At 50.3% G+C, this 17,004-nt stretch overlaps 1 protein-coding gene across 2 annotated transcripts in view; it reads left to right on the top strand.

Moving 5' to 3' along the window:
• Window positions 1-17,004, top strand: part of VPS13B (vacuolar protein sorting 13 homolog B) — an 805,502-nt gene that overhangs the window by 780,176 nt on the left and 8,322 nt on the right. For both annotated transcript variants that reach the window (XM_049633567.1, XM_049633568.1), the window contains exons 56-59: window positions 1,900-2,708; window positions 6,803-6,979; window positions 8,892-9,062; window positions 15,724-15,900. In XM_049633567.1, the coding sequence (XP_049489524.1) occupies window positions 1,900-2,708; window positions 6,803-6,979; window positions 8,892-9,062; window positions 15,724-15,900 (1,334 nt within the window). The remainder of the gene's footprint in view (window positions 1-1,899; window positions 2,709-6,802; window positions 6,980-8,891; window positions 9,063-15,723; window positions 15,901-17,004) is intronic.

Below are 17,004 nucleotides of genomic sequence, written 5' to 3'. Positions count from 1 at the left end.
GTTAGTAATGTGGGTATCTGGTGGAGAGCTTTCCAGACAAAAGGCACATCTGGTTCAAAGGTCTGAAACAGTGGGTCTGACATATTGGAGGCTCAGGGAAGAGGCCAGTGTGGGCCAAACAGAGTGGATGGAAGTAGAAAGAGTATCTGAGGCCAGAGTGGTAAGGGCTGGGAGAGGGGGATATGGTGTAGGACTTAGCTTTATTTCTGAATGAAATGGAGAAATCATCGGAGCATTTTGAGTGGAGAAGTGACATAATCTGACCCAAATTTTTAGACACTTATTTATCATTTGTTTGTTTGTTTGTGAGGTAGACCATAAAGAAGTGAGGGTGGGAGCAGTGAAACTAGTTGGGAGACTGTCACCGTTACTCACACTAGAGATGCTGATGGCTTAGACTGCAGTGGGATCAGTGGATGTGGGAAGGAAAGGTCAGAATCTGGATGTACCTTCTAAGAAGAAACCATTGGGTTCTCCCTGATGCACTGGATAGGGGTTAAAAATGGAGACATCAAGGAGGACTCCTAAACTCGGGCTGTAAGCAAGTGATAGGATGTGGTTGCCATTAACTGAGATGGGAAAGACCATATGCAGGTTGGGGTGGGGTGTACGATCTAGAGTTTGATTATAGACGTGACAGGTTGAGATGTTTTTTAACAAAGAAGTGACAAAGTGGAGAGGCAGTTAGATGTACGAGACTGGCACTTGGGTGGTCCTGGGCTGACTATGTGACTTTGGGAGCCATGAGCACCCAGACAGCATATCGGGGCCGTGGGAATGGGTGAGATCTCCCGGTGGGGGGGCCCGGACACAGAAACAGAAGAGGGCAAGGGCTGAGCCTTGGGCACCTTAATTTTCAGTGATCAGGGAGAAGAGGAAGGGGTCGCACAGTGACTGAGAAGTAGAAGAGAGGACCTATAAAGGAAGTGTTCCCAGAGGAAAGGAGTTATCGACAAGGTGAAATGCCGCTGTAGGTCAAGTGAGCCACAGACTGAAAAGCCATCATTCAGTTTAGCCACACAGAAGTCACTTGGTGAGCGTTGCTTTGGTAGACTGTGGGGGCAGAAGCCTGCTTGGACCAAGGTGAAGAGAGAATGGAAGGCAGCCAGCAGACAATGTGTGTAGAAGTTTTTATGTAAGAGAGGGCAGAAAACTGAGTAGTAGCTAGAGAAGGAAGTGGAGTCACAAGAGGGATTTTGAAGACAGGAGAAATAGCATCATGTTTATAAGCTGCCGATAATGAAGAAAAAAATGAGGGTAGGGGAGACGGGTGGGTGGCTAAAGTGATGTCCTTGAGGAGGTGAGAGCAGAAGGATTTTGTGCACCGTGACAGGCTGGCCTGAGGCAGGAGCACCGCAGTCCAGATCTGGAAATGGTAGGGAGAGCTGAGCACATGGCCCAGATGCCACTAGAGGGGCCGGGATGCAGGGGGCTCGGGGTGAGTTTTCTTCTCTTTGCTTTACTTCAAGGTGAGGAGTCTTGGTGGTTTGATTTTACCTCTCTGCCTTGAGATGATCGTGATAGAGAATGAGTGCGCAAACGCTAGAAGAATTTTGGAGTACAAATCTGGTGTTGACAAGGGAAGCATGTACAGAACATGACAAGAGCTTGTACTAGTCCCTTAGGGGACATTCCCCAGTACTGTCGGGAACGTGGCAGGTTCTGTCCAGACACCACAATCTGAAAGTTGAATTCTTATTGTTTCTTGCGAGAACCTGATGGAATATCAGGAGGGGTGTAATAAGGCCCTATTGAAAGGAAGGGAGGGTGGGAGGGAAGGGAGGAGAGAAGAAGAAAAAGGGAGGGAGGGAGGGAGGGAGGGAGGGAGGGAAGGAAGGAAGGAAGAGAAAGAAAGGAAAAAGAAAAGAGGGAGACTTACGTTGTTTTCCCTTTCTCTAGAACTCTGGAGAAGATTGTGACATTTAAAATGTTCATCACTCAGTTGAGCTTGGTGGTGTTTGATGACCTCACCCACCACAGAGTATCATCTGAACTTCTGAGACTCACACTGGACAGTGTTTTCCTCCAAATGGCCCCCATGACTGGCCACCTCCGCGGGGAAGAGGCCGCTGCAGCGCCCCTTCGGCCTCACTGTGTGGAAGTCTACTGTGGGGACCTGCAGTTAGACAACCAGCTATATAACAAGTCCAGTTTCCACTTCGCGGTCTTAGTCTGCCAGGGGGAAAAACCAGAACCCATGCAGTGTCCCAAAACGCAAAGCCTCCTCGTATCCAGCAGAGAGCTGGAAGAATACAAGAAAAATTGTTTTATCAAACTTTGCCTCACCTTAACCGAGGGCAAGAACTTCTTATTCGATGATATTAACGAGTTCAGTTTTGAATTGAAACCTGCCCGGTTATATGTGGAAGATACATTTGTGTACTACATCAGAACTTTGTTCCGGACCTACCTTCCTGACGGCAACCTGGCCGGTCACCCTGAGGTACTCGCAGGTGGCAAACAGGTGTTGCCCGCGCAGGTCAGACAGCACGCCAGGGCCTTGGTGAATCCTGTGAAGTTACGGAAACTGGTGATACGGCCGGTGAATCTCCTCGTCAGCATCCACGCTTCCCTCAAGCTGTACATAGCCTCTGACCATACGCCACTCTCCTTCTCAGTGTTTGAAAGAGGCCCCGTCTTCACCACGGCCAGGCAGCTCGTCCACGCCCTGGCGATGCACTATGCCGCGGGGGCTCTTTTCAGAGCAGGTGAGGTCACACGCTGGGGGTCCTTGATGAACTAGAGCCTGGGCCAAAAGGGATTGCTCCTGGGAGTGCCTCATCAACTTCAAGAACTAGGGAGGCACTACTGTGAGAGGGGAAGAGTGTGGGCTTTGGATTTTTATTTTTAGGTGGGCTCCACACTCCAACTTAACTGAAAGTAGAGGGCTTGAACTCACAACGCTGAGATCAACACCTGAGATCAAGAGTCGGAAGCTTAACCGACTGAGCCACCCAGGCGCCCAAGTCAGACCTGGATTTAAATCCACACTCTGCCACTGCCTCAGGCCTTGGGCAAGTTATTGAACCTCCCCAAGTCTCAGTTCCCTCATCTCTAAAATGGGTTTTAAGATTTCTGAGAGGATAAAATAAAAGCACTTGGCACTTAATAAACACTCAACCAATAGTAGCTTTTGTATTTGCTGTGATACAACTTAGACTGTTAATTCCATTTAGCATACACTTTTTAGATCCCTGCAGGTCCAAGGCTCTGTATGGGCACATCAGTGCAGTCTGGAAAACCAGCCCTGGGCTTAAAAGAAATCCAGTTGTAGCTTGTTGGCTTCCTTCATTAAGGTCCATGAATAGCTGTAGGTGAGAAATTCAGAGGATTTGTGTGCTCATAAGATGCGTAAAGAGCCCTCTACCTACCCAGTGTGGCCCTGCCAGTCTAGACAGATCGCAAAAAGAAAGTGGTTAGTGTCTCGGCTTGTCCACAGACGCGAGACGGAAGTTTGTGGGGGGGTTGTTTGAATATGAATATGAATATTGTATGGTGAGTACTGTGTGCTAAAGGACAGAGTGGTCTCGGAATATTCTATGGTGATTGGCAACAAAACACATGTTCCTGACCTAAATTCACTCCGACATGGTTTCAGTTTGATTACTCAGCTCCTTATGTTCCCATGAATTCAGGCAACAAACACCAACCAGTGTTGGGTCTTGTAGGTCCTTTCTAGCAAAAAACATGGCAGCCTTCCTTTCTGAGAGTAACAAAGGAGAGAATGTTTGTAACATTGAACTTAGTGAAAGCATTCCCATATAAGCTTAACAGTGTAACAGTAAATGACCCATGTTGTTGCCCCACTGGTGAGATTACATTTTCTCCATAATGACATTCATAGAGTCAATAAGGTTACCTAGAAGTCTTAACTGAAAATGACAAGATCAGGGGAGGGCCCTGCCTGCACTATTGTTTTGATAGCTTGCACAACAATGAAGAAAATATTTCTCTCTTGCTAAGAAATCACTTAAAAATAAGCAGTTAACATTTCAAATTTAATAGATGGGTATATTTATAAACAATTCCAGAAACTTAACCTTTCAGGCAGTGTTTGCTTTTAACATGAGAAGCGGGCACGTAAGTTACTGAGCTCTGATGTGGGGCCTGGGAAGAACTGAGCCTCCCACCGGGCCACCACGTAATGCTGAGGTGTGGGGGGACAACCATGCAGGTAATGAGCTGGCAGAGAAACTCCCAACTGTGGCACCAAGGAGCCGTGTCCCTGTAGCCTGTGTGCTAAACATGCTCTGTTTTGTTTTTTGTTTTTAATGAGCTTTCACAAGAACATTCTGTTTGGATTTTTTGTAATCTACCTAAAAATCCTCTAAACTGTTGTCCCAACCTCATTATACTCTGGGACAAGAAATTCTAATGTAGAGGGCCAAGTTTTTAGAGCCCGTTGAGAATTCTGTTACTAAAAACCTACAGACAAAAGGAGAAGGTGGTAGCAGGTTCCCAGCACCCAGGTAGGAGAGGCTTCGAGAGAATGTACTAGCATCCCCTTCGAGGAAGGGGGAGGGCTGGCCTGGGAGTGAACGAGTTGCGTCTGTATCTCACGTGGGTCAGGATTCATTCACCCACTGAACTTGACCAGAAGGTTCTTAACCGGGATGGTCGAAATACCCTGACCTCATTTCTAGGGAGGTTTGTGGATTCACCTTGAGGAGGTTTTAAAAGTAAACAGTCAAGTAATTAGAAATGAATAGCCCTATCTGAAGGAAAGAACGTGGGCTTTCTAATTTCCTGGGGTCCCTCTACACCCAAGTCTCAATTTGGTAGGAAGTCAGACCAACACTCTTTTCCAACAAAATCTCCAAACATATAGGCAAAAGATGCTTGCTTCTGGACAATAAAGGAGTGTCCTCAGATACTTCCTGCCCGTTTCTGGCTAGCTCCCATGCTTCTGAGAAGTAACTCTGGTCCACACATGGCCCTCCCATCAGGCAGTGCTCCTGATCCAGGAGACCTACCCACCTTCGGGTGGCTGGGGGAGCCAGATGGGGAGGCTGGGTGGGATCCCTTCACTCTGCACCCACCGTGCTGACTCCGAAGGGCCCATTGTCGATGGTCTGTGCTTGGCAATATTTTACTCTCCTTTCTTTATCCTGTGTGTGAAATCTATGGAGAGAAGGGGAATTAAGATGTTTCTAGAACAACTTGCTACCTGCAGGTAGAACCTTATGACTATTCCAGGTTAAAGGGAATCTGCTCTTTCTTTACCTGCAGAGTGAGCCCTCCAGGGAACCATATTCCACAACCTTCTTCAGTACCCTGCCTGCCCATTGCAGCCCAGGCTCACAGAAAGAGGGTGGGTGGGCTGAGCAATGAGGTAAACCTCGTTTGGAAACCCAGCCCACGTGTCCACGCAGCGGGGAGATTGTGAGCCCTTGACCTAATCTCAGAGCCACACTTGGAGACAGAGTAACACCAGGTCAGCCTCATCTCAGTCCCCTGAGGCTGCTACCCCTGAGCCCAGGGAAAAGCCCAGTCATCAGCTCATCCTTATGTAAAGGGATGTAACAGCACTTCATTTGCACAGTGACCTTGAGCATGAAATAAGCTGAATGTCTGGCACCCAGAGGCCCTCCCATTTATAGTTCTTACCTTCTGGAACTGATTCCCTCTTTTAACCTAAACCCTAGTGGTATCCTCCTGATGTTCCAGAAAAGAGGAATGGACTCAAAATTTAAGAATGTCTTTCTCTATGTATAGGGGCTGGGCCCGGAACCCTTTAGGGTTCTGGCGTGGTTCTTGCAGCCACACCTTGCTGACCCTCTGGGACCAGTGACTTGACCGAGGGTCTGTCTCAGGCTTGTCCTCCAAGAATCTACTGGTGAGGCAGGATTCACTCCCACACGCGTCCTGTCCCCACGGCCTCCCCACGAGAGCACTCTTGGCCACAGTCTGGTGGGGGGTCCGTGGTTCCCAGAGGAAGTCACCTGTCTAGAATCCTGTGCTTAGCCCTTGGCCTTGCTGGCCCCTCCAGTCCACTGGGTGAAAGTGCTGAGCCCCCTCCCCGGGGAGCAAGGTGAAGGGAAGCCACGGTGAAGTTCACGCACAGCCGCGTTCCCACGAGGCAGCATACACCGCAGTCAGGCCACTGAGCAGGCCGGCCCCTGGCAAGCCCCTGCTCAAATAGGAAACCAGATCCAAAGCTCCCCTCCTGGGACACTGGAAGGGAACACTCCCTCTCACTAACCTAATCAGTATGTCCATGTCACCAATGTTTACACAACTGAAGCTGGGGTTGAAGGGGAGACATTTGTCTGGCTTCAGCTCTGCTCCAAAGGAAAGCACTCAGCTGGGTAGGATTGGGAAAGATTAAAAATAACTCCTCCATCCTTGTCAGAACTTTGCCTCTCCTTTGCAACACCCCATTTAGCATCTGGCCTCCTCCCCCTCCTGGTGCCTCCGCTGCCCTGAGGTGGTTCTAAAGACAGCTTCCCAGCCTGCAAACACCTGCACCCTGGGAGACCGCCTTTCCTCGGGTGCATGGGAACGTGTGTCCCCTCACACGCGGGTCCCTCTTAGCGGGAATACAGGAGACTCGGGCAAGGAAGTCATATTAAAGCTATTTGTGAGGCTGCCAAAGGATCGCTTTGATTTATAAAGTATGAAAGTTTGCCATTTATGAATTCACAGTGAATGAGTTATTTCCCAGATTGTGCTCCAGAGGAGCTTATAACATTCTCAATTCCAGTGTGAAAAATGAATTGCAGGGAAAATGGGTCACTGTTCCCCAATGTTGAAAGTGCCGCATTGAAGGTCTCAGTAGCCCCTTCCCGTTGGTCCCTTCCAGGCTGGGTGGTTGGATCTCTGGAAATCCTCGGCAGCCCCGCAAGTTTGGTGCGAAGCGTCGGGAATGGCATCGCCGACTTCTTCAGGCTTCCGTACGAGGGGCTGACCAGAGGCCCAGGAGCCTTCGTGAGTGGAGTCTCCAGAGGGACAACGTCATTTGTAAAGCACATTTCCAAAGGTAGCTACTTTGGTTTCTTTTCATAAAGCCTCATGTTCATTCCTCCCCTTATTTTTCCTTTTTGAAGAACACATTACAGCTTTCAGGGCCTTCAGTGTGCGTCTACCTTTGTTTAGCCCGTTAGATTGCCGTGAAATGTTGGATTTGTAACAAAGCTCACGTCTAACGCCTTATGTTTTAAACAGATCGCTGCTTGCCTGCAGTGTGTGAAAATGTTTCAGAAACTTCAGAATCTTAAACCTCCCATTGGGAAAACAAGCATTGGCTCAACTGTTATTCCATGCGATAAATACAGAAATATTAAAGGTGTTCAGGACTTCTGCTACACATCAGAAACCCTACACTGTGTTGCCTCTTCATTTTTTTAAATGTAGATACAGTTGTCATAACTTGCAGAAGGACATGGATACGTTTGGACATGGAAGCGGATTTGGAGGGGACCAGCCAGCTTTCCTCCAGCATATGCCACATCAACAGTGCCATCTTGTGGCCCGGATAGGTCACGGGGCACAGAAGCCAGACTGCTGCCCGCATGAAGGGGAATGTTTTCGTTTTACCCCTGTGTGTGCTTGACGATATTTTGGTCAGGTTGGCAGTGACTCGGGAACTAACAAGGGCCATCTGAGTCCCCTTTTCTTCTCAGCAGGAGGCAGGGAAAACAGGGCAAAGGGCTTCTCCCCCATAAAAGGCTTTTTAATGTCAACAGTGCTGCAACTCTGTTATGAGTGGGTAGGTTATAGAAGTCTCCAGAAGGCTCAAAAGCAGAGGAGCCTGAAATATGAGCGCCCGTCGTCCTAGAGGGGGGCTGGCAGGAGAATGGCAAGAGCAGTAAACCGAGTTGTGTGGACGAGGCCGGGCCCACTCCCCTGGGCCCCGGCCGTCCGGGAGGCCTGTGAGCTGAGAGCCGGAGGAGCTCACCGATGAGTCACTGGCGGATTTCTCACTCCCGACACTTGAGTCTTTGTGGTTCTGTTGTTTTTATTTTCAAATAAGACAACCGACACCTGCTAAACTGAAGCCCGCAGTAATTTTAGCATACTGACTCACCGAATGTGTTTTACACTTGTTCTCTCCTTCTCTCAGGGAAATCTGTCTCATTTGCTGCTGTCTGCACGTGCACGTGGACTTTTTCTTTTTAGATTATTGGTAAAGATGCAGCAGCAAAAACGACATCTTCCGTCTCCTCTTGGAGCCGGATATCCTCTCACAGATGAGTGAATTCGTTAGTGTCAGGATTGTCCATTGATGTCTTTCAGTGTGGCTTCACTGAGACCTGCACAGACTTGCCAGAAAACCCGACATAGTCCTGGCTTTCCCGTGTCTTCTCTCCTTTATTGTCCTCACTGTTTTCAGTTAACACCCCGAGAATCAAAACCGCACATGTTCTGTGCGGCACCAATCGTTGCCTCTGAATGTCTGGTGATACGGTTTAGGGTCTCCCTCTGCTATGAGAGATGAAGGGGGGAAATAAATTTTATTCCTAAATAGAAATATTTCTTTACAATCTAAGATTCAGCAGCATGACCTTAACCTTTGAGAGCAAATTTTAACTTTCAAAACTGGGCCTCAGTGAGGACTTCAAAACTGAGTGCTCTAGCCAAGCCTCGACCATCAAACAATAGCGAACGCTACTTTCATCTGAAACTCTGGGCATTTTTCTGGCAACAGAGATTCTCGCCTGACCCGTTTTGAGGCGTACCGTCACCCTGGTGAGCAAGTGTTAATCTTCGCCTTTTTTTCACAATTTTCTTCAGGCTGTTGCTTCAAGCTGCCCAAAGGAAGCCCCCGTCACTCACCACTTGGGCAGGTCCCAAGGCACCCCTCCCCCCCCACCAGCCCTGTGAGGACCGCTCCCTGGGGGCCCCCCATGTATGTGACCATAAGGCCAACCCACGTGCTCTTGTGCCCTCAGGTACCCTCACCTCCATCACCAACCTGGCCACGAGCCTGGCCCGGAACATGGACCGCCTCTCACTGGATGAGGAGCACTACAACCGGCAGGAGGAGTGGCGGCGGCAGCTGCCCGAGAGCCTGGGCGAGGGGCTGCGACAGGGCCTGTCCCGCCTGGGCATCAGCCTGCTCGGTAAGGGGCTGTGGGGGACGTGCGCTCGCGGCTCTGCGGGCCGGCCAGGTGCTCAGTTCCCCAGGACTAGGGGTGGTTGTACGGTTTCCATCCTTCCTGCAGGCAAAGCTGAGGCTCAGGGAGAGGAGGGCACTCCCTCTGCTTCCTGCCCGGCATCCATGAGGCACTGGGACAGGACCTCCTTACCAGAGCCATCGAGCAGCCGTGATGGGGCCGTCCCCTGACCTTCCCGGATAGAGGCTCACCTGCACAGAGGCCCAGGCTCCACCCACCCCCACCCCCACCCCGCCCACATAAGTGTCCTTCCATAGGCGCCCCCCAAGCGTGGGGGTGTCAGTGCAAGGACGGCAGCACAGGGCCGCTGTTCCCTTGTCAAGGTCACAGGCAGACGTTGTGCCACGCCCTCTCCGCCATGCACATATGGCAGACGCTCACCTTTGAGAAGCACTTCAGCGGCGTGCAAACGTCACATAAACTTCAGTGAGGAGCCCACTTCTCCCCTTTTATTTTTTTCAAGAGTGCAGGCTCGGCCTCAGAGTAATTACTGTTTGTCGAGCAGCCAGATGGTATAGTTAGAAGTGAAGATTACCGTGGATGTTTCCAAGGACTACAAATGTTCGAAAAATAAGTTGCTTTGGAAAGATCTATAAAAAGGAAGCTTCAGAGCTGAAATTTTGCAGAGCAGGATTTTCAAGGGTATCTTTTGTTTATTTGTTTGCAAAGGAATTTAAAACTGTATTGCTTGGCAGCTGGCCTGCTGTGCATCAGAAGGAGTGTGCATCTCAGGGAGATCAAAGTGCCCAGAGCGGGGAGAGCAGAGGTCAGACAAGATGAGCTTGAAAGGATTTGTCCTCTCTCCAGTCTGCATTTCTAGCCTCAGCCCGCAGCGCAGCCAGCCGAGGCCCTGGGAGGAAGCAGTGAGATGTTAGCTCAGGTCAAGTTACTGGAAATTGTTTAAGTCGTAACATTCTGTGGTGTGGGGCACTGTCGTGTGATGATGCGCGTGGAAACTGGGAGGCTTACGTATGACCTGGGATGGAACTTCCAGGTAGAGGAGCAGCCCGGAGGCCAGGGTGTCTGCTCCGGGGAAGGCACAGTGGCGTGGGAGCGAGCCACATTCCTGAGGGGCCAGCGGACCCAGACGAGGGTGTCAGGGTCCTTTCTTTGTGACCTCAGGCGTGTTCTTCTCTTCTCTGAACTTGGGTTTCTCCTTTGTAAATTGGGGCTGGTGATAACATGACTTAGAGGTAATAATAATGACCTGTGCCAGGCAAAGTGTCCGTGTTTGGTAAACAGCACCACTGATACTCATTATTAGGTTCTGGTAGCAAAGAAACTGTAATAGTTGCCTCATTTCAAAGAGCGTCCCACCAGAGAAAGACAAGCAGACAATGGCGGGAGCAGTCTTGCTTTAGTTTCAGTTCAAGGGATCAAGTTGCTGGAACCACAGGAAGTGACTGAGGTTATCTTGGAGGCTTCAGGTCATTGGATGGGGTCTTTGGGGTCTTTGGGGCCTTTTTTGGCTAAGAATCATGGGCTTCTAGGCCCTCTACACTGGGCAGGAGAGCTTCCTTCCCTCTAGCCAAGCTCTGTTTGGGGTTCACAGGTGCTCAGCAGAGGAGACCCGAGCTGGCTGGCCTGTGGCTGTATCCCTCCCAACCAGTCCGTCCTTTTCCCACCCAGACAAGCCCACACCCGCTACCCAGGTGCCACTGTGTAAAATTGGGCCTGGTGGTAGAAATCCATTATGTGAGGAACTACGATCCTCCCTCTGCGGTGTCCCACTTTTTAATTCGGCACCTGTTGTTAACCAGGCCAGAAAGTCCTAAAACTCCCATCGTTGCTCTATCACGTCTTGTACAACCTCATACACATGCGAGGGAATCATTTAGTCTGTCTGTGAAACTTCTTCTTCTGTGAGTGGGCTCACAGTCTTTCTGCATTTCTGGTAATTTCCAAAGACCTCGGAGTTCTGTGGATGATGGAAATCCCTTCTGGGTGTGCACTGACTGCACGTGCAGGCACCCGCCTGACCTTGGGCCCCCAGGAGCACCGCCTCTAGCCGCGCACCCTGAGCGAGCCGCCCATTGCCATGCTCCTCAGACATTTTTAGTTCCCAGTGGGCATCTCCGAGTTGGCTCAAATCTGCCACCTTCCCTCTGGGAGTTCAAGAACTCTCTGTCCTACTTAATCACCGGGTCATCTCAAAAACGTCCAGTCCTAGAACTACCTGATGTGTAGCAGGAAGACGAGAGGAGGGACAAGAGGAGGACCAATCAAGTCCCTCACCTAGGAAATTCTAGATTTATCACCGTTTAATTTATCCCCAGAAATGGTGCTTACAACTGCTAAATGCAATGAAGTGCCTGATTGAACTTAGAGCTATTATCATTTTGTTTGAAACCCATGCTGAGTGAAACCAGAATATTAGTTCCTCGGTTTCTTCCTCTAGAAGAAACATTTACAACCCAGTTAGCAAAAATATATTGAAAGACCACTTGAGTGTTGACGGAGCATTTTCACCTGTGTCATCCTGTCTGATCTGCAAGCCCTGGCACAGATAGGAAGTTAAGTGACTTGCCCAGGTCACACCTCCACCAGGACAAGAGCCTGGGCTTTTCCACATGTCACCCACCTGGGAGGGCTCCGAGCCTGGAAACAATCAGGATGTGGGGAGACTGAACAATTGAAAGTTCCAGGGTAGGAAAAACACATTTTCCCCAAATGTTTATGGGTTTGGTGGGCCTTCTTGCCTCTGTTTCACCCTCATGGGGACACTGTGGAGTGTTACGAGGTCCTTGAAGAATCAAAGGGAGTCGTTAGCTGCCGTGCCCAGCCGCGTCGCCCCGAGTCAGCAAGGAAGTGTCAGCCGGCGGAGAGATGCCGCCGAGACACTTGGACGAGCGCCACCAGTTTTGAGAGAGCAGTGGCTTTGGGGAAAACTCTGTTTAGCCTACAGAATTGGTAATAAGACTTCCCCACATTTACCAAACCCACTCCCAAACACCCCCCTTTCTCCTGCACCCTGGAGTCCGTGCTGGGAGAGGATGTGAGCTCCGTGTCACGGTCACACTCCGTGTTCCCTCCCAGACGTGACTTCTCTCTCGTGAATACCAAAGGCAGGATGTCAGAGCTTGCTTCTGTCATCCCCTTCTCTTGGGCCACTGCCTGATGCCGAAGCACTGCCGGATTTCCCAGCAGCCACACCCTCCGTGTGCACGCCACGCTTGGTCTGCCCCTCGGAATCCCACCCAAATCGGCCTCTCCCAGGTGAATCGGGACGTTTGCCCTGGAGTGAGGGAGGAAGAGCCAGGCACCAGGACTTGGCACCGATGAGCAGTCCCGATGCCACTACCGGCCATCGGCAGGCGGGTTGCAGTTAGTGGAGAATCTGGGAATAACGGAAGTGCTTCCTCCCCGGTGAAATTAATCTGTTCCGGCCTCAAGCTAGAATACCTCCCGTACTCTATGTGTAGGTTTGGTTCGTCTCTGAAGTGCTGTGCCGTACTGCCCGCCTTAGGCCTGTGCCTCTGCTGCTGGGATCTGAAAAAAACAAAGTGTCCAAAGTAAAATTACAGCACGTGGCGAGGGCAGCACCAAAACAGCCACATAGGCAGGAAGCTTCATAGAGCGGCGAGCAGTGTTTTCCGCCCAAGGCTGGGGAGCTGGTCCTGGAAGAGTGAGGGAGGCCCCCCCCCCTCCTTGCTTCACAAAGAAAGCCTTCCTCCTCCAACTAAAGGGTAGCAAAGGGAACACCTCCCGCCTCTGCCTCGCCCGGCACGCGCAGAGCGCACGGAAACTCCCCTCCGAGGCACGCTTCCTTCCGCACCTCCCTTCATCACATCACAGCCGGCTCCATGTGGCCGCCCGCCCCGTGGGCCTGATGCCAACAGACAAGTTTGGGGATCAGTTTCCACTACTTAGAGCAGAGGTCAAGTATATGACAGTAAATAATTTACCAGTCGTGGGATTTAGGTGGATTAGACCTAATAAGAGAGCCTGCTGAAGCCCTGAGAGAAGCTGCCTCTCTCCGGGCAGGGCTGCAGATGCCGCGAAATGGCTGCTAGTCTCTCACGGCCTCTCTGGTCTCCAGCTCGCACCTGGTGACCAGTGAGGTGTTGGTGTGTGTGACAGGCCAGCTTTCCCCTCCAGGGTCTGGTGCTGGGCGGGGGCATGGGATCTGACAGCTCCTTCTCTACCTCTGAGAATCTAACACCTTGTCATGAGGTTCAGATTTTCCACTCTCTGGGCTGCCCAAAGAGTTTATCTATCAAAGCCGCGGTTACTGAGCCCTCCCTGTGGCTGGTGGCCGGAGAAAGTGGAAGATCAAAGGGGAGTTTCACTGTGATACCTGTTTGCACTTAGGCAGGTAGAAGTTAGAAGTTAGAGCTCTGTATGGATACTCACGGCCATCAAGGCTCTACGTTCCTCGTAGAGGTTAGGCCTGGCACGTTAAAGGGAAGTGGAAGCTTCTCCGTGAAGTAACCACAGGCCCCTCAACTCAATTTTAATAGTCTTAATGGAAATCTGTCCTTGAGAAAAGGCATTTCTTAAATAATTTAATCTATTGGTGAGTTTGTATTTCCCTCCGTTTTCCTACTGACTTAAGCATGGAGACCTTTCAAAGAAATCAGATCATGACATTACAAAAGCTGTATTCTTTTTTTTTTTTTTTTTACATTTATTTTATTTTTGAGAGGCAGAGAGAGACAGAGCACAAGTGGTGGAGGGGCAGAGAGAGAAGGAGACACAGAATCCGAAGCGGGCTCCAGGCTCTGAGCCGTCAGCACAGAGCCCAATGCGGGGCTCGAACCCACAAACCGTGAGATCATGACCTGAGCCAAAGTCGGACGTTCAACCGACTGAGCCACCCAGGCGCCCCACAAAAGCTATATTCTTTGATTTGATGCTATTCCCTTTGAACTGTCTACCCTGAGATGATCTGAAGGAAAGACCCCCACGGTTCTTGCCTCTGCCGTGCACCAATGGTGGCCACCACCCCCATTGACACTTCCCAGCTGCTCTGACTCCCAACCTCATAGATGGACAGCAGGACATCACAGTCCTCCTCCTAAACACACGAGGCAAGCTCCCCAGCCTGAGTGCCGGGAGGGGTGTCTGGAGGGCGATGAAACAGTGACCCCTCGGCCCTCCACAGCCAGGGCAGCTGGGGCCACTGGGGAGCAGCGTCCTCTGCCTCCCCAGTCAGTTGCTGAGAAGGTTTGGGAAGCTTTGGTCAAGGCTGAGAAACAGACCCGTCGCCTCAGGTCATTCTTAATCTGTTGATACATAAATTTAAATGGCTCTGTCCAAATTCAGAGGAATGGAATCCATGAAGAACTTTCCCTTTACAATTGACCCGAAGGAACTGGCCTTTGTTTTACTGGATTTTGTTCAGGGGAATATTACTTGAAATTAGCAGGTCATTAACAGAGACCTGGAAATCTCCGTTTACCCAAGAGACTTTGAATTAGTGGCATTTGGAATAATGGGTTTTGACATGTACTAAAATTTCTACCAGGGAACTCTGCATTTTCCATCCTTTCCATTAATCCTAGCAGGACTGAGTTGAAAACAGAAAATTCTGTCAAGAACTGTAATAAAATGTTTACCTCTTACTGAGCTAGAGAACCCTCCACTCCATCATTGGGGGAAAGAAAAAACAAAACAAAACTGGGACCAGTGAAGCCCTTATGAAGTCTCAAAGTAAGAGGAACAAGAGGAGGACCCACAGGAGGCTGAGGGATTCGCCCTCCAGGATACCTGACCGGGCTGTCCTCTGGGAAAACCGCAGGAGCAGACTGCTGAGAGCAGGGTAGCTGTTCTGAAGTGAAGAGCAAGCGGCCAAACCTCAATGGAAGTAGGAAGGAAGGAGGTTTTTCTAAGACTGGCAGACTGGAGAGCCTCTTTTATAAACAGGATCAGTGAACAGCTTGGTGGTTTAGAGCTGGGCTGGGACTCTGCCTCTCTAGACTCAAACCCTGGCTCAGGCATAGGACAGCTGTGTGACCTTGGGGACAAACTCCTTAACCTCTCTGTGCTCCGTGGCCTTATCTAGGAGCTGAGGATAAAAACCACGTCCGACTCCTAGGATTATGAGGATTAATGATCTCATACAAATAACACTCGATATAGTCCCCAGCACATAGCAAGCACTCAAAACAGATTAGCTATAATAGAAATAATTGCTGTGTCAACAATTACATTAATATATTATTAAAGAATTTCTCTTATCACTATTAAAAGGGAGAACATGGAAAGGGGACGGTCTCTTCCAGTTTTTTTCACCCTCTTACTTCAGTGCAAACGTATCAGGCTGAGCAGGCTTGCTCTCTCCTCTTTGTCTTCTGGTCAAAGGCGTGTGAAGTGTCACTTTGGAATAGTCTGACTTGGTTATTAAATTCTGAACCGGACTTCACAGATCCTAACTGTGATGGACCAAAAACCCAGGCTGAATATTATGTTCTGGTGAAGATCATACATGTCTAAGTCAGTGCTCCATGAACTTATGTAATTGATGAATAAATGTATAGTAAAGAACTTCCTAAGGAGGGTGCATTTTCATCTTCAGTCCACATAAAACTGTCTTCTGGATTGAAGGTTTTTACTTTCTCGGGATTTTAAGCCTCAGTCCTCACTGGAGGCATTTGCTGTTTTTCAGGTGCAATTGCTGGCATAGTCGATCAGCCCATGCAGAACTTCCAGAGAACATCGGAAGCTCATGCTTCAGCAGGACACAAGGCCAAGGGTGTCATCTCGGGCGTGGGGAAAGGAATCATGGGGGTGTTCACAAAGCCCATCGGAGGAGCCGCTGAGCTCGTGTCACAGACTGGCTATGGTAAGTCGCGGGGCACCTGACAGGCCAGCTCAGACGTCACGGATTAGTTTGCGATTAGGGTCTCCGAGTTAACGTAGGCCTTCGCCTGGCAAAGCAGTGAAAATAAAATGGATACATCTACAAGTAGGTAAATAGCCGTCTTCCTCAGCTCCTTACATTTATTTGTGCAAAGGGTAGAATCATACTACTAATCATAAATTATAATAATTAAAGGCCCAGGAATCAATTTGTAATTTCATTATATCTATCTCACAGAATCTTTTTACAGTACATCTAAATAAAATGGACTTTAGTGAGAAGTCACCAGTGAGAGGCCGAAGCCAGTTGAGAGCGATATGTAGAAAATATTGAAGCAGAGGATAGAACTATTACTTTTTCTGGTGACCAGTTTGAAAGGAAAAGTAGGTTATAAGGCAGGAAGATATCTGTGTGGAGGCAGCATGTATGTATTCGGAGAGAGGAGCGTGTGTGCGCGCGCGTGCGTACGTGGGTCGGCGCACACGCGCTCACAGAGCCCTGCTTCTGCGGACTCTGGGCCGCGGCCCCTGGGCCGAGTTCCCGGAAAGCCTTTCCCCGAGCAGACAGCTGTGGGGAACGGGCTCGTGGCATCACCTGCTCTCGGATGGTGGGGTGCCGGGCCCCTCCCACGCTCGTGTACACGCAGGAGTGATGGGTGTGCCGCAGGAAGCGCCTCCCCCCGTATTCTGTTCTGCGCTCTTGGCAGAGCGCACCGCAGTGCCCTGACAAACAGGTGACTGCGACTGTTCCCTTTTTACCGACACTCCGTGCCCTCATTCTGGTCCTCCAGCCGGCTGTCCGGCCACTCTCACAGACCGCAGGAGGGCTGGGCTGTCAGACACGCGAGCCCTCTGCCTCCGGCCATAGTGGCCGGGGTACATCTCACCGCAGGCACCCCGCGCCTCCGTGGGGCCGACAGGAGTGTCTGAGAAGGGGAGAGGGGGAGACAAATGCCCCCCTCCGGCAACCATCCGGAGGGGCTTTCAGAGACCACACAGATGCGAACATGTGTTCCCCTTGGCTTTTCCCCTCGCCTCCTCCCTCCCCGTTTCTGTCTCTGTCTCTGTCTCTGTCTCTCTCTCTCCC

The sequence above is a fragment of the Panthera uncia genome, chromosome F2, assembly GCF_023721935.1.
Source record: "Panthera uncia isolate 11264 chromosome F2, Puncia_PCG_1.0, whole genome shotgun sequence".
NCBI lineage: Eukaryota > Metazoa > Chordata > Mammalia > Carnivora > Felidae > Panthera > Panthera uncia.
Note: the sequence above shows the minus strand (reverse complement) of the source record. Positions and strands in the feature narration are given on the sequence as shown.